Below are 27,468 nucleotides of genomic sequence, written 5' to 3' on the forward strand. Positions count from 1 at the left end.
TAAATAAAGCTAAAGGGCTGTATGACTGGAAAATAGGATTCATTATGTAAAAATCTGAACTATCTGAGGAAGTGAAAACTAAAGGTAGGAAAGATTTGCCCTCCGTGGAAAAGGTAGCTGAGAACTGGCCAACCACAACTACAGGCGCTCTCAGTGGGCTGTTTCTTGTTAAGAAGCCCCTCCCTCTTTCCCCGGCTTCCCCTCCCCCAGAACTCAATCAAAGGATTAGCCAACAGGTTTGGAAACAACTGCAGCTTGAGTTTGAAGCCTTCTCCCCTCCTCCTTGTGTTTAAATGCAGGAACTGGAGAAGTCTTTGGCTAGCTGGACTCAGAACTTGAAAGAACTTCGCACGATGAAGGCTGACTTGACCCAGCACATTCTTGTGGAAGACGTGATGGTTTTGAAGGAGCAAATAGAGCATTTGCACAGACAATGGGAGGACCTCTGCTTCAGAGTAAGTCAGTCAGCTGCAGGGCACAGCTGTTGGGAGTTTATTGAAATGTCTCGAAGGCTAGACAAAGTAGAAAGGAGCTTCGTTTCCTTGAATCAGGGAGGCCCTTTTCAGCTGGAGCCTTGCTGGCTGCTGGTCCTTTAAAAGGCAGCAACATGGTTTTACAGATTTGACCCTTTGTTTCTCCAGCACAGAATGCTGGAACTTTGCACGCTTTTTAGGGAGCTTTGCTTTTAAAAATATATCTTGAGTTGGGGAAAACAGCTGCAGTTATAAGCAGATATGTGGACTTGTCTCTCTGCTGCTATATGCTGATGACAAGTAGACGGACATATCCGTATCAGAGTTGGCAGAAGGTGCTTTTGGCCTCTCTTGCAGCCTCTTCTGAGCCCAACAGTGTAGGTTTTACTGAACTTACAGAGAGCTCTGTTTGCACATGCACCCTGATGTTTATATCCAAGCAGCCTGTTTTGGAAAGCTCTCTAAAAGAGAAACTGAAGCGCTACCCCTCCTTTTTCAGCCCATCACCTCTGCTTACTAAGAATGGAGCTTGGGGTAGAGTTTACCTTTGTGACAAGATTTGGGGGAGGTCACTCAAAGAGCTCTAGTAGCCTTAAAGAGTGCAAATCATCTTTAAGATCTTTAAGAATATGTTATTTTAAGAAAAATAAAGCCCTTCATCTCATTTTTGTGGATTTAGCAGAGATGGTATTTAAAAGTTGATCTGCAGACACTTTTGAATACCTTTATTAAAGTGAAAACAAGACATTTTCACCTTCTTGATTTCGGTATTTAATATGCACAATGTACCCTAATTGTAAATGATCTGTTAGAATTTTTATTCAGATTTCCTGGAAAAAGAAATGTTTAGAAGATGTGCAAAGTATCCTAAACATTAAGGTAGATTCAAAGTCTGGGACCCAGATGTTCCTAATTGTTGCTGTTATGAAACCAATTAGATTGAGCCAGGGTTTTTAAAAGGCTGCCGTGAAGAATGGAAACCCAGAACATGTTTTGTAGGTCTAGCTTTTAAAGCCTTGGTGTTTAAATACATTTAGCTGTGGGGGACTGGGGCAGAATGTACACTCTGTAGGCGTGTTTGTTTTCAGCAGGAAAAGAGCAAAGACTTTTTTATATATAATTTTATTTTACTTATCAAAAACTTTATTTGCACATAAATAAACCTCATTGTCTTCAAGTCAGAAGCAATTCACAACTTTCCAGAGGTTGTAAATCACATAAGAGTAGACTGCTCATCTTTCTCTCATGGATCAGCTTGTGGGACCAAACCACCAGAGAGGCCCACCTTCGGGCAGCCTATATATAAAATTTTTATATTGGTTTACTTAACAAAGTTCGTTTACATTATTTTTCACACCGGATCTTCCCCCTTTCCTTTACCCACCCCTCTTTCCACCCATCAAATTGTGCGACCCTATACTTAGCCCTCCCCGCCCCATCCTCAAGGAGCAGAGATTTTTGTTAAGGATTCAAGAAGTTTCTCCTGGGTATCCCCATCTGTAAAATGAGGTATTAAACTTTACCAAAGGAACTCAGCTATTCTTGTTGACATTAACACTCTAATGCTTTAAGACCCAGGAGTACTTTCTACATTTAGAAAGGATCCTGATGTGTGTTCCACCCTCCCCCCCCCCCAAGAAAAAGAACTTTTTGTTGATGTCAGTAAAGGTGGGGCTTTAGAGACTCTGAGGAGCCTCCTTTCCCTCCACACCAGTGTTTGGCCCTTTCTGGGCTTCCATCCAGAGCTATAGCACATAACCTGAAAGGGCAGATTAAATGAGTGGTGTGCATTGTTTTGGTTCTATTTTGCTTTGTTTTAGAAGCACAACACTTAAGCCAATTACATTCTCCTGATCTGTTTACATTCCAAATGTTTGATTTGGAGTATTGTTTCCAAGGATTTGGGTCCAATAGTTGTAAATTAACATGTCTGTATAAGTCATCAATCAATCAATGTGTGGGAAAGAACAAAGAGTGAAAGAATTAGGATGGTAAAGAGGAATTTTTCCAGCCTTTCCTCATTCTCAATTTTAGTGGAGCACATTAGCTGTCTGTTGACTCATATATGACTCAGACTCTTAGGTATAGCAGAAGAAAATACTGCCAGGTCTTGAGAAGCGTGTTAGATAAAATTTCATCTTCTCAGCCAGACACACTTCAGGTACAGTCTTTATTGCGTTGTTTTTTCTTACCATTTCTCAAAAATGTAAGGAATTTCTGCCTATGCTAATCCCTAGGGATTTAAAAGGCTAGAACATAAAAGTTTACTTCTGTAGAAATGGTGGTTAAAAGGAATGAAATGCATATTCCTTTTGATGGCAGATGAAGGAGGGAGGGGACATGTCTTCCTGGCAATACTCAGCTGTCAGATGTGCTCCCCATCACAGGTGGCCGTACGCAAACAAGAGATTGAGGACAGACTCAATTCATGGATAGTGTTCAATGAAAAGAATAAAGATCTGTGTGCATGGCTGGTACAGATGGAAAACAAAGTTCTGCAGACAGCCGATATCAGTATTGAAGAAATGATTGAGAAGTTACAGAAGGTAAGCAGGGGTATTTGGGTGGATACTGTTGTAACCACTGGGGAATCGTGGACTTCCTCAGTCAGAGCCTCAAAGCAATATAATAGTCAGATGTATTTGTGGTTGTGGTTGTTGTTGTGTACTGTCAGGTCAGAACCGACCCATAGCTGACCCTCCAGCAGGTTTTCAGAGGAAGTTAATCACACAGGAGGATTCCCTATCCTTCTTCCATGAAGCAGCTGGTGGCCTCGAACTTTGGGTGCCTTTGGGACTGCAGCACAGCTTCTTGCCACTGTGTTTTTAAAATTTAAGGAGCTTCCTCACTAGGTTTATGGTGAAAATTCCAGAGGGCCAGGAAGAACACAGAAGTCCCCACCACTGGACCAGTAGGTCCATGTTCGATGGAGGGAAAACAAATTGAATTTGTCAACAGTTTTGTTTTGCTTGGATCTAGAATCAACACTCATGGTTTCAGCAGTCAAGAAATCAGAAGATGTATAGCATTGACGAAATCTGCTGTCAAGGACAGATAAATAGTTACAACAAGCAAGGATGCCATTTTAAAGACTCTGATGTGCCTAATCCGTGGCTTGGTATTTTCAGTTGCTTCCCATGCAGTTGAAAGTTGGACAATAAATAAAGACCAGAAAAGAATCATTATCTTTGAATTGTGGTGATGGTGAAGAGTATTGAATATTCCACGGACTGCCAAAAGAACAAGCAAATCTGTCTTGGAGGAAGTGTAACCGACATGCTCCTTAGAGGCGGGGATGGTGAAACTTCATCTCACTGACTTGAGGCTTGTTTTCAGAAGGAACCAAGCAAGCCTTATAGTCATCAGACTGGGAAAGATAAAGGATCGATGAAGAGAAGAAAACCCTCAAGGAGATGAAATGATGCTGTAACTACAGCAGTGGGCTTGAGCATCATAGTGATTGTGGCGATAGGGCTAGATTCACATGTGTTGTTCATAGGGTTGCTGTGAGTCATCGTTGGCTTGACGGCACCTCACAACAAGAACAACAGGAAGCAAGGGCTGATGTGGGCGAGCGTGGTGTAGAGCTCGTACCTGGAGAGCTGCTTGCTTTCTCTTGGTTGAGAAAACTGTCTTGAAACTGGGGTTCACCTCCTTGATTATCACTTGATGCCTCAAGCAAGTTACAGATATCTCTGGTTTCATTGTTAAGGCACACCCGTTGCCAAAGGGGAGATGCCAACAACAGGCCCATAATTTTGAAGTAATCACCAGTCCCCACAGAAAACAGTGCAAAGAACATTCTTGCTACAAAGGTTCAAAATTCCCGTTGATCAGACCTCAGAAAAGCTCTTACTGATAATAACAAATTTAGTTAGTCTCCGTGCTTGCGTTGATGTCTTCATTTTCCCAGTTGGTTAGCTAAGGAGAATCTGTGACAGGAAGAGCTCCTGGATTAAGAAAGTGCTTTCTACATGATGTTTTGCACATTGTTTGGCCATGTAGCTGTTTACATTAACAGAAATGTAATTTTAAACCATTTTTAAAGATTTTGCCAGGCAGCGATATGCTTGTTGTTGTGTACCATAGACTCATAGCTGACCCTGGGGAGGATTTTCAGAGGCAGTTAATCCCACGGGAGTAGGTCACCTATTCTTCCATGGAGTTGCTGGGGACTTCAAACTGCATACCTTCAGGATTGCAGTGCAGCTTCTTGCCACTAAGCCACCAAAGCTCCTTATACTTGTGGTTAGACACACACACACACACACACACACACACACACACACACACCCATTAGGAAGTAACTCGGGCTTTGTGTTTTGGTACCTCTGCCAGGATTGCATGGAAGAAATAAACATATTTAGTGAAAACAAGATCCAGTTAAAGCAGATGGGTGACCAGTTGATCAAGGCAAGCAACAAAACAAGAGCAACAGAGATTGATGACAAGCTGAACAAAATTAATGATCGTTGGCAACATCTTTTTGATGTCATTGGATCAAGGTAAGAAATGATCTAAATATGATTCTCCCTCTCTTGATATAGTGACTAATTCCAGACCTAATAGATTATTATGTCCATCTTCTCTAAGGTGGGGGTAGTTATGCACCCCTGAGTCAGAACCATTTCATAGCAGACCCTCCAGCAGGTTTTCAGAAGCTTTACGTCCCACAGGAGATGACTGCCTGTCTTTCTCCTGTGAAGCAGCTGGTGGATTTGAACCACTTGCCTTTGCGTTGGTAGCTCTGATGGCTTAGTGGCCTAAAGCTCATCTTCTCGAAGGTAACCTAGGATTTTTATAAATTTATAGATAAAAACAAAGTTTGATAATATTGGGTAGAAATTCTAGCCCTTACAATAACTCCAAATCATTTGCCAGAGTGTCAATTCCAACTCATGGTGAATCCTCAAGTCTCAAGGGTAGAACTGCATTCTTTAGGGTTTTTGAGGCTGTGCTCATTCAGAAGCAGATGACCAGGTCTTTCTTCTGAGACACCTCTGGGTGAGCTTGAACTGCCAAACTTCCGTTTGAGCTGAGTGTCTGACAGTGATGCCCAGGAACTCCCTCCCTTGTTAGATCTGTTGAGTTGGATGCACAGCAGCTCTGTATGACAGAGTAGAACTGTCCCATGGGGTTTTCTAGGTTGTGTGCTTGAAGATCCCCTTGTCATTTCCCATCAATCTTCTGGTTTGTATTTGAGCGACTAATGGTGCTCCAGCAAAGGTCCTTCCTCTGTGTTATTAGAAAATGGTATTTAAATATGTTCCCCCTGGAAGTTTTTGTTTGCCTGGTTTTGGTTGGTTGGTTGATGTTTTTTTGTTTTTGTTTTTTAAATTTCTTTTGTTTGTATTGTCTGGTTGTTTTTTTGGTTGTTTTTTGGGGGAGGGGTCCTTTGGTTTTTTTGTTTTTTGCCTAGAGGTTCACATAAACTAGTTTAGTTTTAAATGAGAGACTTACTTTGAGAAGAGATTGTTGATGGGGTATTTAGGCATTTTCTCTCTGCTTTTGGATTTGCTTGTCTCCCTGATGAAATCATGCTTACCTACCCTGTCTCGGTGTGGCAAGTACAAGTAGGTCAGAGCACAAAGTTTGGGGTGCACACAAGTTAGGGAATCTGAGTGAGGAAGTGCCAGCATGTCAGTCACCTGATGGGCATCTTTCCAAAGGTGTGAACTTGGGAGGCACAGATCTGATGCCTATGAAAGCTGCATTCTCCAGTGCAGTCCTATCAGAAATAAAGCATCTTCTCTTCATTCACAAAATGATAATGATGATGCCCTAAGCTTTTAAATAATTTCTGTCTTCAAATTTTCTAGTGATAAATTCTTAGCCAAAGTATTTTTCAAATGCAACCTGACATAGAAAGAAATCTCTCAGCTTTTGGACGACTAATGCAGCTTTGTGTTTGCACTGGCCAGTTACATAGAAAGTCTTATACATTATCATGTTAAAATATCTATGTGAAATGCAGAATATGCAAGGTGAATGAGAAGTTGGGGAGTGATGAAAATAAGATACTCCGTATAGTCTGACATTTCTTTTGCCACATTTTTTTTTCTTCCTGGAAGCTATAAATGAACCTAATGGGCAAGGGACTCAGTGCTCTGAGAATTGCAGGGCAGGAAGTCCATTACAATCAAGTCCCTGGACGAGGGACTTCTCACTTCTGAACAGCTCCTCCTTGCCCTTTAATGTATGTAAATTTGCCCTCAGTTTGAAATTATTATAACTGCAATTTTGCATCACAGTCACCTTCACTTGATTGTGAAAAGGTCTTGAGCCCTTTCCATGTTCTAAAACAGCCAAAACCAAATCTATTGCTGTCAAGTTCCTTCTGATTCCTGGCAGCCCTGTAAGACAGAGGAGGCCTGCTTCATAGGTCTTCAAGACTGTAAATCTCTGTGGAAGCAACTGCCACAGCTATCTTCAGTAGAGGTCAGTGGATTTGAACCACTGACCCTTTAGTTTGCAACCAAGTGTTATACCCATTGTGCAACACGGCTTTGTGCACCAGAAACCAAAACCAAGTAGGTTCCAACTCAGTGATCCTCAGTCGGGTTTCCTAGGCTATAAATCTTTGTGGGAGAAGACTGCCGCCAAGCAGCTAGGAGATTCAAACTGCTCACCTTTAGATTAGCTCCCTGATTCATTAAACACTGTGCCAGGGGCTTGCTCTTGTACTGAAATATGACTAAATAAGGCATAACTTCAAATTGTACTTGACACACTTAGGAATGGTCCTCCTTAAACCTCTAGGACCACCTGACTATTAATGAGAGTGGACCTCTGAGCATGTGGTCTGAGTAGGGTAAGGGTGGAGATTAGGAAAAGCTTTCCAGAATGGTAGCATTTCCAGATGGTCCCAAGTGAGAAGTTGGGATTCTTGACACTCTTACCAGTGGTGGAGGGGAGAGACGTATGGCATTAGTTAAAAGGCATATGTCATTCCAGTAAGCCCCACCGGCTCATGTGTAGGAGATGAAACTAGAAAGATAGGTTGGGGCCAGGATTGTCAATGTAGGCTAAATATTTGGCTTCTGAAATAAAGTCTCCATCATTCATGGTTTTTCAATAGTGAAGGGTCCCCTGCAGCCAAATACAAGAGTGTTTTAGCTGGTCTCACACTCCAAGTTTAGCTTCTTGTCATTGCCCACTGGGGTAAAGAGTTTACAGAAATTCATGAGCTGTAAACCAAGTAAGGATTAAAAGAGCAGGTTTTAAGTCCAGCCACTGACTCATTGCAGAAGGTTAGGGCTGTGATTTAACCTTTTTAATCCTCAGTTTCCAAATCTGCCAAATGAGTTTGGCAACCCCCCCTAACTCGGCCTCTGTAGGAATGAGTGATAGGTACTGACTGTTTGGCACAAGGCCGGTGTGTAGGAGCCAGTGTGGATTATGTTGAGTGTGTGATGATTATTAATAGTGTTTCCTCTAAGAAATTAGTGCTTGTTTGTTGCAAAGAAGAAGATTCCCTCAGTTATGCTTTTTTCTTCCATGAAGCTATAACTTTGACTTTCTTGAAACAATGCTTCAGGTCATGTTGAAATGAAAGAGTACAACAGTGCAGGAGAATAAAATCACTTCTGTGGGTAAATTTTGTCTAGCATACATTTGTTGTTATGGTCTTTCTATCTTAAAGGTCTCTCAGGCACTCCTTTAGGATTGATGCAACATCTTAAAGACTAGAATAACAGTTTGTGTATATGTATATGTGTGTGTAAAAATAGACACAGCAAAACATATACTCGTTCAAGAATTTCTACAGTTCCATGACATTGGTTACCTTGTTCAAACTGTGTTGTCATTCTTGCTGTGTCATCCCAAATTATTTCACCTCCATTAACTTAAGTTCACCATCTATGCTTTAGGGTTACTGCTGTCCATTTGATCTCATATAACTAAATGTTTAAAAGAGAAGTCTTCTTAATTATTCATGCTCTGGTTGTATTACTTCAGAGTATCTCAGGCTGATTGCTTCTCTCCATCCCTTTCCGGTTGCCTGTCTTCAGACAATTCATTGGTAGGAAAGAGACATAGCAGAAGGTGGGCCTTTGTGAAGAGAGCCATTGGCAAAATCAAGAATTAAAATAAGAAATATATGGTCTGCTGATGAAGTTAATCATGTGCATTTTTAGGTATGATTTCACGTAAGCGGCCTTGTAATTCTGAAAGGCAGAGAGTTACCACTGTCCCTTTTTCTAGATGAGGAAACTGAAGCAGCTGTGTTACTTGCCTGTGGTTCCATAGCCACCACATGATGCAACCAGAATTTCAGCTCAGGCACTTGCCTAACCTCCTTGCTACCTAGGACCCTTCTAGTCTATGACATTGACAGTGATGTGAGCAGAACGTAGTGAGAGGACGTTATTTATTGGGTGCCGTCAAGTTTATTGCAACTTGTACTAACCCCTACAACAGAGTAGAACTAAGGTTTTCTAAGCTATATTCGTTAAGGGGAGTGGCTCACTGGGTCTCCCTCCCTTAGAGCCACTGAGTACAGACTATAAATCATTCGGTCAGCACTTCAAAATTGAGCAATTGAATGAGAATAATGGCTCCCATCTTTAAGGTCAGGCTGAGATAGACAGCAGGGAGTGTAAGGAGCTTGTGGTTAAGGTCACCCTTCAGAGAAATCTGCGGGTTAAGGCAGCAGGTTCAGACCCACCATAAGTCGGCCTTGCTCAGAATCAGCTCTTTGTCTGAGCCTCTGCAGTTGATCTCACCTTTGGCGTTGTCAGAAGGCATCTATCTCCACCAGGAAGGAAAAGGTGAGAGCATGGGCTGTGGAGTTTAGATTGGAGCAGGAGCAGCAACAACTCGCAGCTGTGCAAGCCATGCCACTATGCTCATTTGCACACAAAATCCAGAACCCTGTGTACCTTTAGCCATCCTGCTCAGTGTTTTCCACTGCCCCACACTGTGGCAGGGAACACAGCTCTTGTTTTAAATAAGGAAGTTCAGAGAGGAAGAGCATACACAGTAACTGACTTCAGAATTGAGAGTTTTACCTGCAAACCTTTAACATCAAGAGTTACAATGGTGTTTGGAAATTGAAGTTGAAGTCCAAAGTTTCAATAAGCCAATTAATTCAGGGAGCAGGGCTGTTATTTTGGGGCTCATTCTCCACACTATGAAGGCAAATTTCTGAAGAATTGAAAAACACGAAGCAGTGAATTATGTAGAAATATGAAATGCCTGATTATATGCAGTGGTAGCCTCCGTCGTGTTTGAGTTCGGGAGGAGACCAGACACACCACATGTAGCCACTTAGCAAGGCCAGGTTCATCCCCTATTTTATAGATGGGGAAACTGCAGCTCAAAGGGAGAAATCTTGTGTCAAGGTCAGTAGCTGCTCTGCAGGGCAGGAACCGGAGCCAAGGTCTGTCTGCTCCCCTGCATGATACATCAAAGAATATTTGGGGCTCTCGTGTCCTTGACTTTTAAAGATAGCTTACCAGAACTTTTCTAAGACATTGAGCTTAATGTGGAATTCACTGTCTGCTCTTGCTCAGTAATTCTCAAACTTCAGTATGCACCAGCATCACCCACGGCTCTGGAGAGCATGAGCGACTGAGTCAGTAGATTTGGGTTTGGGCCAGGAGTTTGCATTTTGAACAAGGCTTTAGTTCTTGGGAAAAGACATCATGCTGGGACAAGCAGGGGGTTAGTCTAAGAGAGGAAGACCTCTGCATGATGGATTAATATAGTGACTGAAGCGGAGGGCCTGGGCACGGTAGACATCATGGCGCTGGTGCAGGATAGGGCAAGGTTTTAATCTGTTGTTTTTAGAGCCATCATGAGTCATCTTGACAGCACCTACCAACAGGAATTTCCCAGGGGTTGCCAGTGGCACGTATCCATGGAGCAGACATTGAGAACCACTGCTGTAGAGTGAGCAATACAGTGAAGTAATTCTGTGCTGTGTGCTGTACCGAAAGACAGAAAACCTGGCCCTGCCAGGTCCCAGGAACAGGTCTTACTGCCTCTGTGCACATACTTCCTTCTAGATAAATGGCAACAGCCTTGTAGGGTGGTCATGAGGTTGGCAATCCCGGATCAGAAAGCATGATGACAGCTGATTCTGCATAGGTACACTCTGTGGTGTCCACCACTGGCTCAGATCAGTGTGCGCTGTGATAAACACGAACAAATGTAGAATTGCCTTATTAGGAATTATACAGAAGAGAACTTGGGCAAATATCACTCATTTTTTCTGTTTGTAAAATGTTCTGTAGTTTCTGTAGATTGCTTATTGCAAAGATTCTGAAGGGTTCATCTCCTGAAATAACCTCGTCTAAGAAAGCAGGAAAGCCCTAAGTGGATCTACATGAGGTTATGTAAGCCCTAATGACAGCATTAAGATTCAGGTCACTGGTGCATCAGTGGAGTGACTCCTGAGTTGCTGGGGGAGGGTTTATTAGCAAGTCTCCTGGTCCTTGGGCCATTTCTAACATTTGTGATACCTCTATTTTTTCAAAACATACCATTCATTTCATCAACAAAAAGGTCATTTTAAAGCACCACATATTGTTTGGTAGCTATTATGAATCTAATCTCATTTGATGATTTTTGCTGCTATTGTATACTGTGGTGTCAGAACCGATTCGTAGCTTACCCTCCAGCAGGTTTTCAGAGGCAGTAAATTACACAGGAGGAGATTGCTTGTCTTTCTCCTGTGGAGTGGCTGGGGTGGATTCGAACCATGTGCCTTTGGGTCTACAGCACAATGCCTTACCATTAAGCCACCAGGTCTCCCTCCTTTGATGTTAAGTGATATTGACTATATAGTATCAAGCTTATTTGGCAATGAAGAGGTTGTTTTTTATTTTGCTTTTGATTGTAGCTATTAACGCCCTTTCTTACCCATATTTACTAAGATGATCATCTTTGAAAAGTAACCCAGTAAAATCTGACTACAAGACAACTGATTACAACAGTGGTTACTCACAGTGGCTGACAATGTGCTGTTATCGGTTTTGGAGAAAACTAGGTCACCTGTTAAGAAAAACATTTAAACACAGAAGGACATCATGCTCAGAAGGGTGGAGGGACAGCACAGGAGAGGAAGACGCTGGATGAAATGGATTGATACAGTATCTGGGGCAATAGGGGTAGGTGTGTTGGAATCAGTGAGACTGGCTCAGGACAGGGCAGGCTTCAGAGCCGTTATACACAGGGTCACCATAAGTCACAGGTGACTCAACAGCACATAGCAACAACAATGTTGAGTGATAGGCAGTATGGTTCACAGTTAACAGTTTGGTCTTCAGCCCCCCGGGCCCTGTGAAGAGGGTCCCTAGGTACCATCCCTTCAGTGGAGCTGATGCCAGCTAGAGCTTAGCCTGCCCCATAGTTTCATCTATGTGTTGCATTGATTTTTAAGACCCAGTAAAACTTGTTTCCCAGCATTCTGCTCCATTTCATGAATCAGAAACTTAGCTGTAGGGAGTTGCACGCTAATCCAAAGGTAGAGCTTTTAGTGGCTCCATGGGAGTAAGATGGGCCATCACCATATGATTTAAGGCCTCTGAAAACCCACTAGAATGTCAGCTGATTTGATGCTGTTCAGACAGTTCACTGCTACTCCCATGGGTCTCATGAGACAGAAGAGGAGTTTGATGCTCGCTGGGTGACATATTTCAACAAGCCAGACATCGATGCCTGGGAATTGCGTAAAGGGATGAACACACTTGTTAGTTATGATCTGGTTCCAGAACCTCAAATCATCGATGCTGCTTTGCGGGCATGCAGACGGTTAAACGATTTTGCTAGTGCAGTCCGCATCCTAGAGGCTGTTAAGGATAAAGCAGGACCTCATAAGGAAATCTACCGCTATGTCATCCAGGAACTTAAACCAACTTTAAATGAATTGGGAATCTCTACTCCAGAGGAACTGGGCCTTGACAAAGTGTAAGCTTGCAGGTGTGCTTCCCAAGGATTTACTGATCTTGCTACTTGATTGTAAACAGTCACCTGGAAATACTGGTAACATATTACCTTATTTCAACAAGTTTTCTTTTTATTGAGTATCAAACCATGTAATGGTAACTTGGATCTTAATAAAAGGGAAACGGGTTTGAACTGAAAAAAAAGAAAAGAAAAAAAAACTTAGCTGTGGGTTGTACAATATGATGAATGTTACCGATGTCGTGGAATTATAAATGTAAAAAATGTTGAATTGGCAAGTATTTTGTTACCATAATTTGAAAAAAGCGAGAGGCTTAGCTGTGGCCACGGATCCACTGTGTCTGTGGCGAGTCCCTCTGGCTTGACAGGCAACTCACTGAAGCCCCTGCAGAAACACGGGGTGCGGGGTTGGCTCTTTCTCTCTTTTTTTCTTTATTTTTTTAATGATGGTAAGATAATGTAAAAACAAAAACTTCCTGTTTTGACCATTTTTAAACATGCAGTTACTCATCCAGTGACATCTAGTTGAAGCTGACTCACAGCTGGCCCTCCAACAGGTTTTCAGAGGCTGTAAAATGCACGGGAGGAGAGTGTCTGTCTTGCTCCAGCTGAGAAGCTGGCCTCTGGTCTAACAGCACAGCACTCCCTGGACTCGTGCACCAGAGCTCCCTCAACATACGCTGGAGTGATGTTAATTACACTTCCATGTTCTGCAGCCATTGCCTGTTTCCAAAAGTTTGTCATCACTCTAAACAGAAACAGAATGAGGGCTCTTTGTGAAAACTCCTCCCTGCGGCACCTGGGGATGATTAGATCATGGTTCTCAGTGCCTGAGAAAAACGAGATGATTCTGGAGAGAGATAATGCCCCAGACACTCATAGCAGATACCACTTGGTGATGGGATCCTCAGAGATTTTCATTTTCATTTTGCTGATAGACATATTCTAAGTGTTCCTTGTGGGGGGTGGAGGATTATTACCTTCCTGTTTCTCCTTAATGAGAAACCTCATTAGCAAACTGTCACCCTTAAACCAATGTTATAAATACAAAAACACTTCTGTATGGCCTCAAAGATGGATCTTCTTTAGAGTGGGTTATGTTTTTGCTGTCTGAGGTATCAAGCACATGAAAAGAAACTTTTCACTAAGATTTATTTTCACATTTCACCTACCAACATGGAAAAACCCACCTACTTGGTACAGTATCAATGAAAATGTCATTTAAACTCAACAGGTAACCATGGTAACTGTGTGTTCAGATTATTTTTCCTTCCCTTCCAAAATGGACAGAGAGATGTGTGCCTTTTTAAACTGATTAAATTTTTCTTTGCACTCTTTTATCGGAGTTTCTCAAGGTTATTTTAGAAGTCTAAACAATGCCCCTAGTCATAAAATTGACTTGCTCGGATTTTGGCCGGTTTCACGGTTTAATAGTACTGGAAGTACAGTGAGAACCAGATGTGAGGTCCACCCTTCCCCTTTTTGGTTCCCTCCTCAGCCCTGGAACAGGTGGCTGCCGCTCCTGGATCTGATGGAAGACCTTCCTGATGATCAAGGAGTGCTTTAGGGGGGAGCAGGCATCAGTGAACTAATGAACAGACAGCAGCCTTAATAGCAAATAGCAGGAAGGCCCAGTGTCTGAGTCCCAGGTGTTCATAACTAGCAGGTAATGGGGACAACCAAACACAAGAGTGGGTATGAGTTGATCCGACATCATGTTTTGGGAGAACTAGCTCTGGTGGCCTACTTGTAAGGAGTTGCACTGGCAACCCAAAGATATGAGGTTTCAGTCCACCAGCTGCTCCACATGAGAAAGGTGAGCTGTCTCTTTCCTTGTGATTCACTGCCTCTGAAAACCCACTGAAGCGTCAGCTATGGGTCATTTCAGACTCAGGCAGTATACAACCATACCACCACATTGCACTGCTCTAGGCTCTTAGTTAAGAACTAGAGGTGGAATTTACAGAAAATTGATCAATCTTTAATCACTTCAGGAAGGTAGTGTGATCAAGAACAATAATGCTGAAGGAGTCAAACTGTACAGAAGGTGTTGATGAAAAACAAGACTCTAGGAGCTGACAGAATACCAGCTGAGAGGCTCAGCACACACATGCAGCTCTGGAAGCACTCCCTCATCTGTGCCAAGAAATTTGGAAAATAGTAATTTAGCCAGTGGACTAAACATTTGTCTGATTTGCCAAGAAAGGTGACCCAAGAAAAAGTAGAGGTTACCAAACAATATCATTAATGTAACAGAAAGGAAAATCTTGATAAAGATAATTCAGAATGGTTGCAGCAGTCCATTGATTGAAGACATTGTTGAGACATTGCATATTGGATCAGGGGCTGCACAGATCATTCTTTCCTTTAAACTAAAAGTAGCAAAATTTAATTTGAGGACAGAAATCCTCATTTGCATGCCCTAAATTCAAATTTCCCTTCCTTTGGTTTATAACACTTCATAAATAATCCATAGCCAAGATAACACTGCAACTTTCTTCCCCCCCTCTCTGCATTACAGCCCTATAGCATCAGAACAAAGACTGTGTGAGTGAGGAAACCGCCTGAGATATTTGATTATTGGAAGGGAGAAAACTGAGATTAAAAATTGCAGTTAGCAGAGCCCGACTGGCTCTTCCTTTCCTACCGGCATTGCTTTGTGCTTGTGAGGGAGGCAGTGCCTGGAGCCGTGTCTGCCTCTGTGCAAGATGCTAAACCAGTGAATGAAGAGGGCACGCAGGGGAGGGTACAGGGAGGGGTTACCTCTTCCCTGGGAGGTGGATGTGCAACTGGGAACTTGGAGCTTCCGCTTAAACCTAAGGAATGATTTTTTCTCATAAACAGTAAGTGCCATTTCAGCAGTCAGCTTTGCATATGGCCGAGGCAGCGGCTGCTGCTGTCTGTGTTTCTCTCTCTCGCATTCCGGGTACAATAGAATTTACGGATGAGATGGTGGCTGTAGAGTGTTGTGTGTGTGCTGTGCGTGAGCTCAGCTGTCGGGGGATGGGTTCTCTCCCAGTGTCAGCATGTGTGTGGTGCCTGCAGTCAGCCCTGACAAGCAGGGGGAGAGGTGATTACACTGTGTGGAAAATGGAAGTCCTCTGGCAACAGAAATGCTTCAAAGGGACAATTAGCTCTCATGTATTGTCATGTGCGTGCCCCCAACCTAACTGATTATCTTCATATAAAGATGTTTGACCATTTAAAAAGAGCTAAGTGTGCAGAATGTATGCCGTGGCTTTGGCAACTGGCTGCTTCCCACAGAATTCAGTGTGTTTTCAAACACAGCAGATACTTTTGGCCATCTCTGTTTTCCTTTGTGTTTTTTTAAGTTATGTAGTCCACACTGGCATAGAGATGTTTGGTGTGGTGGTGTTGACTCTTGTAGATCGAGGACTCTCACTGTTTAACTCTCAGTTCTTTACCATGTGAGGAATAGGACTGAATGATCATTTATCCCATATACAGGAATTTGACATCATAAGCCTTAAGCTTGACATAGAATGACATAGATACTTGGCTCGGTTTTATTTGTCTGCTTGTTTTGAAGGCAGATCAGGATTCATAAATGTATTATGATCCATAATTAGCTAAAGATAAAAGGGAAACCTTATTCATCTTGTTTCTCCTCTATCTATACCCTCCACCCTATATTTCTACCTATAGTCTCCTCAGAAGCTGTTGTCTGATTTGCAGCTACATTTAGGCATAATTCTTTTCTTGGTTTTGTTTCACAGCTAAATGTTTTTGTTTTTTTTTATCCAGTTCTTCTGTTATGTTGCTTTAGTTGTCTACCAAAGAAAAAGAGTATACACAGGTGACAATTTTGTACCTGGAAATTCCCTCCCTCATCTTTTAAAAGTGGAATTTAAATTAGGAAGCTGTGCCTGATTTTGTCTGTGTGTTGTTGTTTATTGTATTTGTTTGAGGTTCCCCCCACATCCTGGAGAAATGTTAAATATTGAATATATATGTGCCAAATCTTGGCAACTGGGCCCAAGCAGTAAAATTTCTCCCAAAGATTGGGAGCTGTTAAACAAGTACCTCAGGTCATGGAAGCCCCAGAGCACTGATGCGGTTTCCCTGTGCCCACGTCTGGCTTCTGAATGGACTTCCTTGTGTCCTAATATTAACTTGAGATCCAATTTTTCCAAGAACAATATTAGCAAGACTGAACATGGCCAAAGTAAATGGCACATACTTCCTGGCCTGGGATAGATGATAGATAATTAGACTACAGGTTGGTAGGAACAGAATGCTACGTGATCAACTGTTGCAGACCGAGGGTAAAGTATTTTTTGTAATCATTAATAATGAAGACAGACAGCCAGGAATGAGATAGAACAGAAAGCATAAAACCTGGGCTGGTAGTTGAAGACCCCAAGTCATGTTTCTCTGTGTATTTATTGATAATCAGGGGAAACAAATCATAAAAGGAATTCCTTGTAAATGAAGCCAAGCTCTTTCTATTGAAAACCTTCTGCTTGACTCAGGAGGGAGGGGTTAGCAAATGCAAGAATCTGGTAAACCCTTAAGGATTGCCTTGATGCCTCAGGGTGAACTCTAGCTCAGGAAGTAACACTCCCTCTGTATGGGGGCCCCTAGCTGTCTCCTGTCTGCAGGGAACAAACAGCTCATTTTCTGTGATCTGCCACAAGAGAAATCCTAATTTATAAATCTAATTCCTTCAATTCCTGAACAAGGGTTTTCATATAATATTTGGTGTAAAGTTTGGCTTCCCATAGTCGACAATATATATATAGCAGATCTTAGGTTGAGTCACAGCTCAAACATCTGAGAAACAGCACTGGTTTTATCATGCAGTTTGGGTATCAGGATTTCAGGCACAGGTAGGAACATAGAACCAGATTAAATGCTAACTGGATACGTGATTTGCAACTTCTTAGTGACCTATTTCCTCTTTCCCCTCCTTCCTCTTCCTTTTTCATTGAGCGTAATAGGGATGCAAAGGTGAAGCAGGTGACTGCTAAACAAAAGGTTGGTAGTTCAAACCCACAGGAAAGAAAAGACATCAGCTTCTGTAAAGCTGGATGCCTTGGAAACTCCACGGTACCCTTCTGCTCCATCCTGTGAGAGCCTGTGAGATCGCTAAAACTTGAGTTGCCTCAGTGGCCTGGAGTTTAGATTGGGTATCTCTGTGATCTGCTTACTTATTTGCTGGTTTGGGAAGTATTTTTCAGGGTCCCTTCTGCACCACTGTAAGAATTCTCTGTAACTATTTTCCTCTGGAACATTTAAGATATATTTTAATAAAAGTAAAACTTTGTGCTGCGATGATTTTAAGATATATAAACAATTGTAAGATCTCATTGAAGACCCCAGCGAACATGTTATAGATGAGGAGACTGAGATGCAGTCATGCTCTGGCCAAGGGTGGAACCAAGATTTGGGAGCATTATGGCAGGATAGTGCCAATAACCTTGGGTTTTTATCACTGTTCTTGAGTTCTGTCACAAGAGTACCTCCTTTGTGAGGAAGACAAACTAAATTCTCTCAAAAAATATAAGTGAACACCCTTTATTCATTCAGCAGATATTTACTGAGAGCCTACTGTGTGCAGTGATAGCATCTAAATTAGATCATGAGATCTTTGGGTATTAAGTCCCATGTTTCAGTTATCATTGACCTCCAATGGTCAGTAAAAGGCTCAGGACAAGGAGAGCTCTGGTGGCCTAGTGGCAAGGAGCTGCAACTACAATCCCAGAGGCGCATGGTTTGAATCCACCAGATGCTCTGCTGGGGAAGGAGGGACAATCTCCTCCTGTACCAGTCAGATGTGATTTCACAGTACACTCACACAAAAATAATAAAATAAAATTTTTTTAAAAAGGCTCAGGACAGAACAAGTGGTTAAATGTTGCTTGAAAGAAAACTACATAGAGAAAACATTTGACACTATGGCTGAGCTTTCTGGTATCCATTTGTCTCTGGACTAAAAGCCCACAAAAGCACCACATGGCATAGGGGCTGCGCCTATAACCATGAGTCTGGGCCTCTGATCAGGTCCCCTGACTGGCCCTGTAACCTGCTGGAGCATGTTATTATGTTTAAGTGTGCATTTAAAGTAAAGTCCTCCAGGTTAACATTTGAGGGCACAGCCTCACGCCAGATGACGCGTAGAGACATAAATCTCTATGCAATTTAGTAACTAAGGAGAACCTGAAGTGCTTGCTACACAGGGTTGAGGACTGCAGCCTTCAATATGGATTGAGGCCCACTGTCAAGAAGACAAAGCTTCTCACCACTGGACCAATTGGCAGCATCAGGATGCATGGTGAAGAGATTGAGATTGTTTCACAGCTTTAGTTTGCTTGGCTCCACAGACAACACTCTTGGCACCAGTAGCCAGGAAATTAAAAGATGTATTACGATGGGAAAGTCTGCTGTTAGAGACCTCTCCAAGGTTCTGAAAAGCAATGGTGTCTCTGGAGACTAAGGTGCATCTGATACAGGCCATGGTCTTTGCAATCATTTGTTATGCATCAGAGTTGGACAATGACTAGGGAGGATAGAAGGAGAATTGTTGCCTTTGAGCTGTGGTGCTGGAGAAGAGTATTGAGAATACCATGGACTGCTAGGAAAACAAACCAGATTCATCCTGGAGAGGGTTAAACTGGGCGGCTCCTTGGAGGCAACGATTCTGAGGCTTCATCTGACATGCTTTGGACATGTTGTAAGAAGGGACCCGTCCTTGGAGAGGGACATCATGCTTGGGAGGGTGGAGGGACAGCGCAGGAGAGAAAGGCCCTCTATGAGGTGGATTGATTCAGTGACTAGGGTAGTCGGGATGGGTGTATTGGAGACAGTGCAATTGGCACAGGACAGAGCAGAGTTTAGGGCTGTTGTACATAGGGTCGGCTATGAGTCGCAAGCAACTCAACAGCACATAGCAACAACAACAACAGTTTAGTAACTGTATAACAATAAGCATGTTGTTTAATCCTGTGCCTCAGTTTCTTCATATGTCAAATGAGGGCAATCATGATACTAATCTGCTGCATTCTTAGGAGGAGCAAATAAGTTATCAAATGAAGTACAGTAGTCCTCTGACATAGGAGATGTTAGTATCCAATAAAGATATTTACTGAAATAATAGAGTTGATGAATTTTAAACCACACCCAATGAAGAGAAAATTTTTTAAATGGAATTGAGTAGGAAGTCTACTACTTTTCCCATACCCAAAGCAGCCCATTAGGGAGACCACTGACTTAGCATAGTACTGGGGAAACCTTTCCTTCCCTGTACTACCCTCTCTGCCTTTCACACACCTGACTCCTGAGATTTACAGGATTCAAGAGCCCTACATACAGCCTTTTGTGCTCTTATATCCAGCTGCTTTATTTCCTTGCACTGAGGCCCATTTCTTTTTTTATTTTACTGTCACAATATTTTTATACCAATTTATTTACAAAATTCAAATACATTATTTTTCACACCAGATCCATCCCATTTCCCTCAACCCTCCCCCCATCCATCAAATTGTATGACCCCATGAGTAATCTACCCCCCTTTTTAGAATAAGAAAGAGCCTGGGAGTTTGCTGGTTGGATGGGCTCAGACTTGGGGCAGTCATGCTGAGAAGGGATGGGGGTCGGTTGCTAGGGGGAAGTAACTGAGCTTAAGCACTTCTTATAGGAACCTCTCCTGCCTGGCTTTCTCTACAGCCAGAGCCTCCCAGGAGGGCAGCCACTGGGAGCTTCTCAGAAGACTCCAGGGCCCATGGTGCCTGGGGTTCCTGGCTGTGCTGGCAGTGGTCTGGAGTGTTTTTCCTGGTTCCTTGTAGTCAAGGTAGCGTGACATTGGGGCAGGAGGGTGTACCTATAAAGTCATGGAAACATAGGCAGGGTCTAGGTTTTTCTACACCCAGTCCTCGCCCGAAACTCTGCTGCTACTTTTTTAATGAGTCTTTTTGTAGCTTTGAAGAGAGCTTCTAAAGATTTTACAGTAAGACTTTAATCTGGAAATCTTTGATCATTGTCATGGTCACTGTGATTGTATCATTTGCCTTACCTATGTTTATATTCTCTTCAACTCTGTCAACCACCTTGAGAAGAAAGGTAGTATTGTGAGCATCACTTTACAGATGATATGACGCAGCCAGGATTCAAGCCGAGCTCCAGACCATACACTCTGAGCTCTTTACCACTAGACTACACAGCTTCCTTTCCAGGCCTCCTCCTTCATGGGGCTGCTGAGAATAAAGTGAACCTAATATCATTTAATGTGAAAGGGCTTTGTGAAGGTCATATGAGTAAGATGTTACCAAAACACCACGTAGTCGCAGTCTTCCTGTTAGGAGCTCGTGGTATTGACCCCTTGCTGTGTGCCAATGTCTTTACGTATGTGCTCTTACTTAGTTCTCATAGCTACCTCCGAAATAGATCCTTTTATTGCTAATCAGGAAAGTGGGAGTTAGGGTCGTTAGGTGCTTGCCATGCAAGTGCCCAGATGGTGGAATAGTTGTGGCCTCCACCTCTCCAGTACACTGCCACCACCTGCCTGAAACTTGAGGGGCCTTTGAGACCGACTATGTATATATAAAATGAAACCAACAAAGGAGCCTCTGGGGAGTTGTGCCGCTAACACAGAAGTGCCTCACTAGAGGTTCAAATCTACCAACAGCTCCGAAGCAGAAAGATGAACAGTCTTTTCATGTGCAATTTATAGCCTCTGAAAACCCAGAAAGATGAACAGTCTTTTCATGTGCAATTTATAGCCTCTGAAAACCCACAGAAAAGTCTGCTATGGGTTGGTTCTGACTCAGTGGTAATGAATTGGGTTTCTAAGTTGTTGAATAAAACCAGCAGTGTGGGTTCTCCTGGTTGATTGAGGTTTGTGCCTTGGGGCATACTGTGTAACATGTCAGACAGCTAACTGGAGGTTCAAATTCACCAGCTCTACATGAGAAAGAGAGGCAGTCTCCTCCCAAGGCTATAACGATTTACTACTTTGGAAATGCCACGGAGGGTCACTGTGAGTTGTGTTGGCATCAACTTGAAAACTACAGATTTTGGGGTTTTGGTAAAAAACCATGGCATCTGTTAGATAATAGTATGTGGTAGTAGAACTGTTGCAAACATACCTCCTCCTCACACACTGGTGGACACTGCTTGCCCAGCAGACAGTGTAGGAGGTGCTGTGACCACAGAGGAAACAAGCCTGGCCACAGTCTCTGAGACACAGATTCATGTACAGGCGGGCACAGCACTGGCTCACCTGGTGCTGTGGGAGCCCACGGAGGAGCTGCCAGCTTATCTCGGGAGCAGGAGGTGGAGGTTCTGGGACAGAGGAGAGGAGCAGCTTTGCAGACCCCATGTCAAGGGCACAGAGGCCACTGAACGTGAGGAACAAGAAGATTCAGCAGGTTGACATCAGGGTAGGGGAGAACTGTTGGGAACTTTGGATCATGGAACAGATGGGTCTTTTAGAACATACACAACCAAAAGTGGACAGAGTTCAAGGAGGCCAGTAGACAGCTGTCCACAGGAAGCCAAGTAAGCTGATGGTGACATGAAATCCAGTGCATTTCCTGTGAGTTGGAATCATTGCCCCCTGTGTGCCTTCCTAGAGGTATCAGCCATGGAACGCAGTTCGAAGAGAGTATTGATAAGTGGGGACTTTGACCTGGAGCCATTCCTTCAAAATCTGGGGTGAACAGAAAGGCCTGTAGATCGCCCTCACTGTGGTTTAGGACTTTCGTGAATCCCTTTATTGGAGCATTTTATTTCACTATCTATAAGGCAACAGTGGTCTTCTCACAGTAGCCATACATTCCCTTTGACAGTGATTTGATAAGTTAGTGATCACCCCACTGTACCAGGTGTGCCATTTCAGATACGCTCTGCACTTATTCTGGCTGTTCTGGCTGGATGAGAACTAAGGTAGATCGGTGAGGGAGATGGCAGTTAGAACTGCTTTTTTGGGCAGATCGTCTTTCCCCCCCTCCCTTGTTTCCTTTTCAGCTGGTGCTGTTGCCCCATAAGGTGTCCATGGCTGTTGGTTCTATGCGTAGAACACCTTCCACCTTGTCTGATTGGAGGAAGGCGTATTTAACATATCTGTACTTCATCCAAGAGGAGGGTCCTTTGAGAGTCACCATGAGCCCAGTATCACCCAGTAACATCTTCGATGATCAGAGATCGCTGACTACTGCAGGCCCAGCCATGTCCCAGCAGGAACTGGGAAGAGCTCAAGATTGGCTATTTTAACTTTAAAAAAAGTGGACTTCTCAGTTCATTGGATGAGGATGGTGTGCTATAGTAGTTCAGAGGTTGAATTCTCCCTTTCCAGGTGGGAGACCCAAGATCTGTTCCCACCCAGCCAGTGTACCTCATACCCATCCACGCCCCTCCTTTCAGTGGAGAATTGCTTGTTCTTGTGATGCTGAACAGATTTCAGTGGAATTTCCAGACTAGGAAGAAGAGCTTGACAGTCTACTTCCAGAAATTAGCCAATGGATGATGGTGGTCTGTTCCACAGCCAGTCACGGGGATGACATAGGACTGACAACATTGTGTTCCACTGAGTATGAGGTCACCATGAGTTGGATCGGGTTTCAGGCTGTCCCACTCTGTGATAGGACTTCAGTGTTTCATGAGTGAATTAACTCAGCCCATTTGAAAAGGAATGAAAACAGCACTTTTTCCAAGTGTCACATAGTCCATGGAAAGTGATATCTGGAGATGTAAGACTCTTTCCTGCTATAAAATCTCTACGAGACCCAGGATAGGTCCCTCTTCACCCTCCAAACACCCTTATTACCACGGTCTTCTCACCACTAAATATTGGGCTTTTGTTTCCCACCTTTTTTCCCCCCCCTACAAATATGTTTAGGGTGAAGAAGCTGAAGGAGACCTTTGCATTTATTCAGCAGTTAGACAAAAACATGAGCAACCTTCGCACCTGGTTGGCTCGAATTGAGTCTGAGCTTTCTAAGCCTGTTGTTTATGACGTCTGTGATGATCAAGAAATCCAGAAGAGGCTTGCTGAACAGCAGGTGGGAATTGAGAAATGAGCTTTTGTAAGAGTGGCAACATCTGCGTCAGCTGGCTCAAACCCTCCCCTTTACTGGCTGTGCTTTTGCATGTTGACTATCTTAATATTGGGTGGCTTTTTCCTTTAAAAAAAAACCCACAACACAACACACTAATCACTTGTCCATGTTTTGTATGTGCGAGGCATCCGTGTCTGCGGAAGTACACCACTACCACCACTTCCATCACTTTTTGGAGAACGTTTTCACAATATTTAAGATGACAGCCCTGAACCTTGATCTTCATTTGATTTTTGTTAATGTCATTTGGAAAGGTGGTAAATTGAGAGAGAAAGATCCTTTTCCTCACCAGCAGGAGATCTAGTGCTCTCTGCTGAAAGCTACTGCACTAGAGAAAATTGTGAGTCTCTATCTGTAAACAGAGAGTAACAGCCTTGGAAATTCTATGGGGCAGTCGTTCTGTCCTAAGGAGTCACTGAGTCGAGGATCAACTCAACAGCAGTGGATTGGATTGTGGTTTTTGTCTTCTCACCAGGGAAGGTTTTCATGGGATAGTACTTTATGTGTCTGTTAGAATAGTGAGTAATACACTTGGGTCAATGGCTTAGGATGTCATGCCTGCAATGCTCTGTGCATTTTCCTCATCACATAACACACTGCTAGCCAACCCTGGAATTTCCTGAGTTTGGAAAGCCTCACATGTGCCAGTGTCTGTCACTGCACGAACCTGGTGGATATCTTTGGTCTGAGCTACCTGCCCTCCATAGACTTGTGCTCACGTCCCCTCTTCTGACTTGAATTGCCCGAGTTTGTCTTTGGTTTGGTTTTGTTTTTTTTTTTAAAAAAACAAACAAACCCAAATACACACGCGCCTTAACCTTTCTTTACTTCTCTGTTTTTCTCTGTCATCAAATTCTTAGCCTCTTTCTTTTTGGTGTTAAAACTCCACCACGTTCATCCTCCACAAAGCCTTGTTGTGTCCCTATCCTCAGTGATGTGGGAGAATTCACCCAGATTGAGCTTTTTTAAGAGTGGCATCATCTACAACGTCAACTGGCTCAAACCCCCCTTTACTGGCTGTGCTTTTGCATGTTGACCTATCTTAATATTGGGTGGCTTTTTCCTTTAAAAAAACCTCACAACACAAAACACTAATCACTTGTCCATGTTTTGTATATGCGAGGCATCCATGTCTGCGTAAGTACACCTGCTTAGAGGTGGGGACCGAGCTTTTGTCACCAGATGCAATGCCAGAGGCCATGCCTTAATGACACATTATCTTGAGTTCAGGTCATTCCACTTAATGGTATCAAGTGGCATTTTATGCTGCCAAACTGAAAGGCTACATATTTTACATTATAAGCTGTTTTTACTACAATTATAGTTACTATTTCAGTGATATTTAGTCTACTGTTTTCAAGCTCGTGTGCTTTATTAATGCTGCAAATTAAAAACGTAGGTTTTTCTATTCAATCTTAGAAACTTGAATATGTCTTTTTTCCTGAGATAATCTAATTTTGTCTCAGCTTTGCTGGGGAAAATAGCATATTGATATACGTATCATGGAATTTTTATACACATGGTAGGGATTCTAATACGCTTCTTATGAAGTTATGGCTACACCATTGGTTTTATTTATCAAGTTCACTACCTCTAAGATGAATTTCTGTTTTATAGAGCCATATTTTAATAGAATCTTGCATATGAATGCTAACTTTTTCCAGATTAATAGAATGAAAGCTGGCAATGTTTTTCTTAAAGAATAGCTGGCTAAATTTGGCAAGGGCTAGCAACCGTGTGTTAACTCTTCATAAACCATTAACATTCAGAGCTTACTCTCAGAAATATACAGCTTAAGCAGCTCTTGTGCTCTTGACCTTGTTCATACTTTTAATCTAGCTGATTTGTAAATTCCATCTTTATAATCACCATCATGGAATTTATATTCCTTGATGTGTGTATATATAGGTATAAATAGAGAGAGGCGGGGGGAGAGAATGTGCGCTGGTGGTCTAGTGGCAAGAAGCTGTTCCACAATCCCAAAGGCACGTGGTTTGAGCCACCAGCTGCTCCGCAGAAGAGCAGTCTCTTCCAGTGTGATTATCTGCCTCTGAAAACCCACCAGAGAGTTACACATAGATACAGATACTACCGTTACTGTAAAGAAGTTAGATGTTAGGTTCATGTTCTGTTATTGTTATAACAAATTTGCTGTATGTTTAGCAGCTCAAACAACACAAATGTGTTATCTTGTGGTGCTAGAGGTCAGTAGTCTGGCACAGGTCTCACTGCCTAGAATCAGGGGTCAGCCGAGCTGCACTCATTTTGGGAACCTCTAGGGGAGAATCGTTTCCTTGCCTTTTCCAGCTTGTAGAGCCGACCCACATTCGTTCACTTTTTACCTCCTTCCACCATCTAGCAGTTAGTTGTTCGTCTGCCCGTGGCTTCCTGCAGTAGTGACATCTTCCTCTAACTTTTCTCTGGTGGCCTCCTACTTATAAGGAGCCCTGTGATTGCATTTAGAGAACCCTGAGGGGTCGCTCTGCTAAACCAAAAGAGGGTACCTCTGGTAGTTCAAATCCACCAGTGGTTCCTCCAGAGACGGGCAGTCTCTTCAACCCTGAGTCAATTCGGACTCAATACCAGTGAGTTGGAGAGGTTTTTTGAGTGATTACATTAGGAAGCCTGGTTGCACTGTGGTGAAGTGCTCCACCATCCATTCCTTAAAAGCCAACTGTGACCTTGGAAACCTCCTGAGACAATTCCTCCCTGTCCTTCAGGGTCAACAGAAGGCAGATATGACTTGTTAGCAGTGGGCCTAGTTTGGGGCTAATAATCACACTGTACCTACTCAGATAATCTAGCGTAATCTCCTATTTTACGGTTAGCTGATTGGCAACCTTAATTCTCTTTGCCATGTGGGTAATCTATCCACAAATAATTAGGACGTATAGGTTTGGAGGAAAACTTCATTCCAACTCTCCTGGATGACATGAGGAAATTATTTTAACAAAGTTTAGACTTACTTAAATCTTTTTCTTACAATAAAAGACAACATATTGTGCTAAACCCAGATATTAATCTATCCCAAATACTGAAACCAGAAATGTAGCGCACACAAAAAATTACCTGTAGGTCGTTTGCCAGAAAAACCAAAACATTTTACCTGTACTTTCATCCCTGACACTATGTTTGACTTTCCACAGTAGAATTCAGTTCCTAAAAGTGATTCATAGCTGTGATGTTCTTGTCCCTGAAGCCCAAAGGAGAGAGATTAGGATACTGAATAACCTTATATGAGTCCTTTTTATTTCTCTTACTTTTATACAGACATCTTTTACATAATGAAGAGTATATTTTATTTATGTGGAATGTATCCTTTTCAAACTCAAAGTTGTACCAACCTTAGTGACTCTTAAATCATAATCCACGTTTACTGGGTCTTTAGTATTTCTCTCCTAGTTTTTATTGGATTCCAGTTTCCCTGCAGGATGCCGTTCCTGCATTCTATAATTATTATACCAGTAGCCCACTCAAATTAACTCTATTCTAAGCCTTTAGAATTACTCTCAGAACCACCCCATCCAACTTGCATGTTACCCCAAGCCGCCTCCTCCTCCTCCCATGGCGATGTTCTGGAGCCTCCAGGAGTGGCTCGTGTGGTTTTCTACCCTCTTGGCCTGGTTTGCTCCTACATACTACCCCCCTTTATTCCTTATTTATCCTCATCCTGACTGCGTTCCCTTCTCCAGCTTCATGTCTCACATGTTCTTGCACTGCTAACCCCTTACTTCTCGCTTTCTCAGCTTCAGTGCTTTGCTTAACCTGCTCAGGGATGGAAAAGCAAAACTCCATCAACTGCTGGAACCGCTGGCAAAAGTCTTTTGCATTGCTTGCTTTGTATGTTCTTTCTTAAATTTAGTCCTGTGGATTTGAACAATTCTGTGGAAACAGTTATGCAAACTCATGCCTCAATAGAAACTGATAATGTTATTTTAGTTTGCATAGTGTTATTTGTCTAGCTCTTAAATGTTTGATTTTCTGAAATAAGGTCTTTTGTTTTTCAAGGT

At 42.7% G+C, this 27,468-nt stretch overlaps 2 protein-coding genes across 2 annotated transcripts in view; both read left to right on the plus strand.

The window, feature by feature from the left end:
- Positions 1 to 27,468, plus strand: part of SYNE2 (spectrin repeat containing, nuclear envelope 2) — a 342,029-nt gene that overhangs the window by 290,842 nt on the left and 23,719 nt on the right. The window contains exons 96-99 of the mRNA XM_006891797.1: positions 300 to 455; positions 2,861 to 3,019; positions 4,812 to 4,978; positions 23,239 to 23,401. Coding sequence (XP_006891859.1) covers positions 300 to 455; positions 2,861 to 3,019; positions 4,812 to 4,978; positions 23,239 to 23,401 — 645 coding nt within the window. The remainder of the gene's footprint in view (positions 1 to 299; positions 456 to 2,860; positions 3,020 to 4,811; positions 4,979 to 23,238; positions 23,402 to 27,468) is intronic.
- LOC102860256 (cytochrome c oxidase subunit 5A, mitochondrial-like) lies at positions 12,031 to 12,390 on the plus strand (the record flags this gene model as incomplete). The annotated part of the gene is made up of 1 exon (XM_006891812.1): positions 12,031 to 12,390. A coding segment is annotated over one exon (360 nt), but the record flags the coding sequence as incomplete, so codon positions are not given.

Source organism: Elephantulus edwardii, unplaced genomic scaffold, assembly GCF_000299155.1.
Source record: "Elephantulus edwardii isolate Elephantulus edwardi_28Jun2011 unplaced genomic scaffold, EleEdw1.0 scaffold00104, whole genome shotgun sequence".
Classification (NCBI taxonomy): domain Eukaryota; kingdom Metazoa; phylum Chordata; class Mammalia; order Macroscelidea; family Macroscelididae; genus Elephantulus; species Elephantulus edwardii.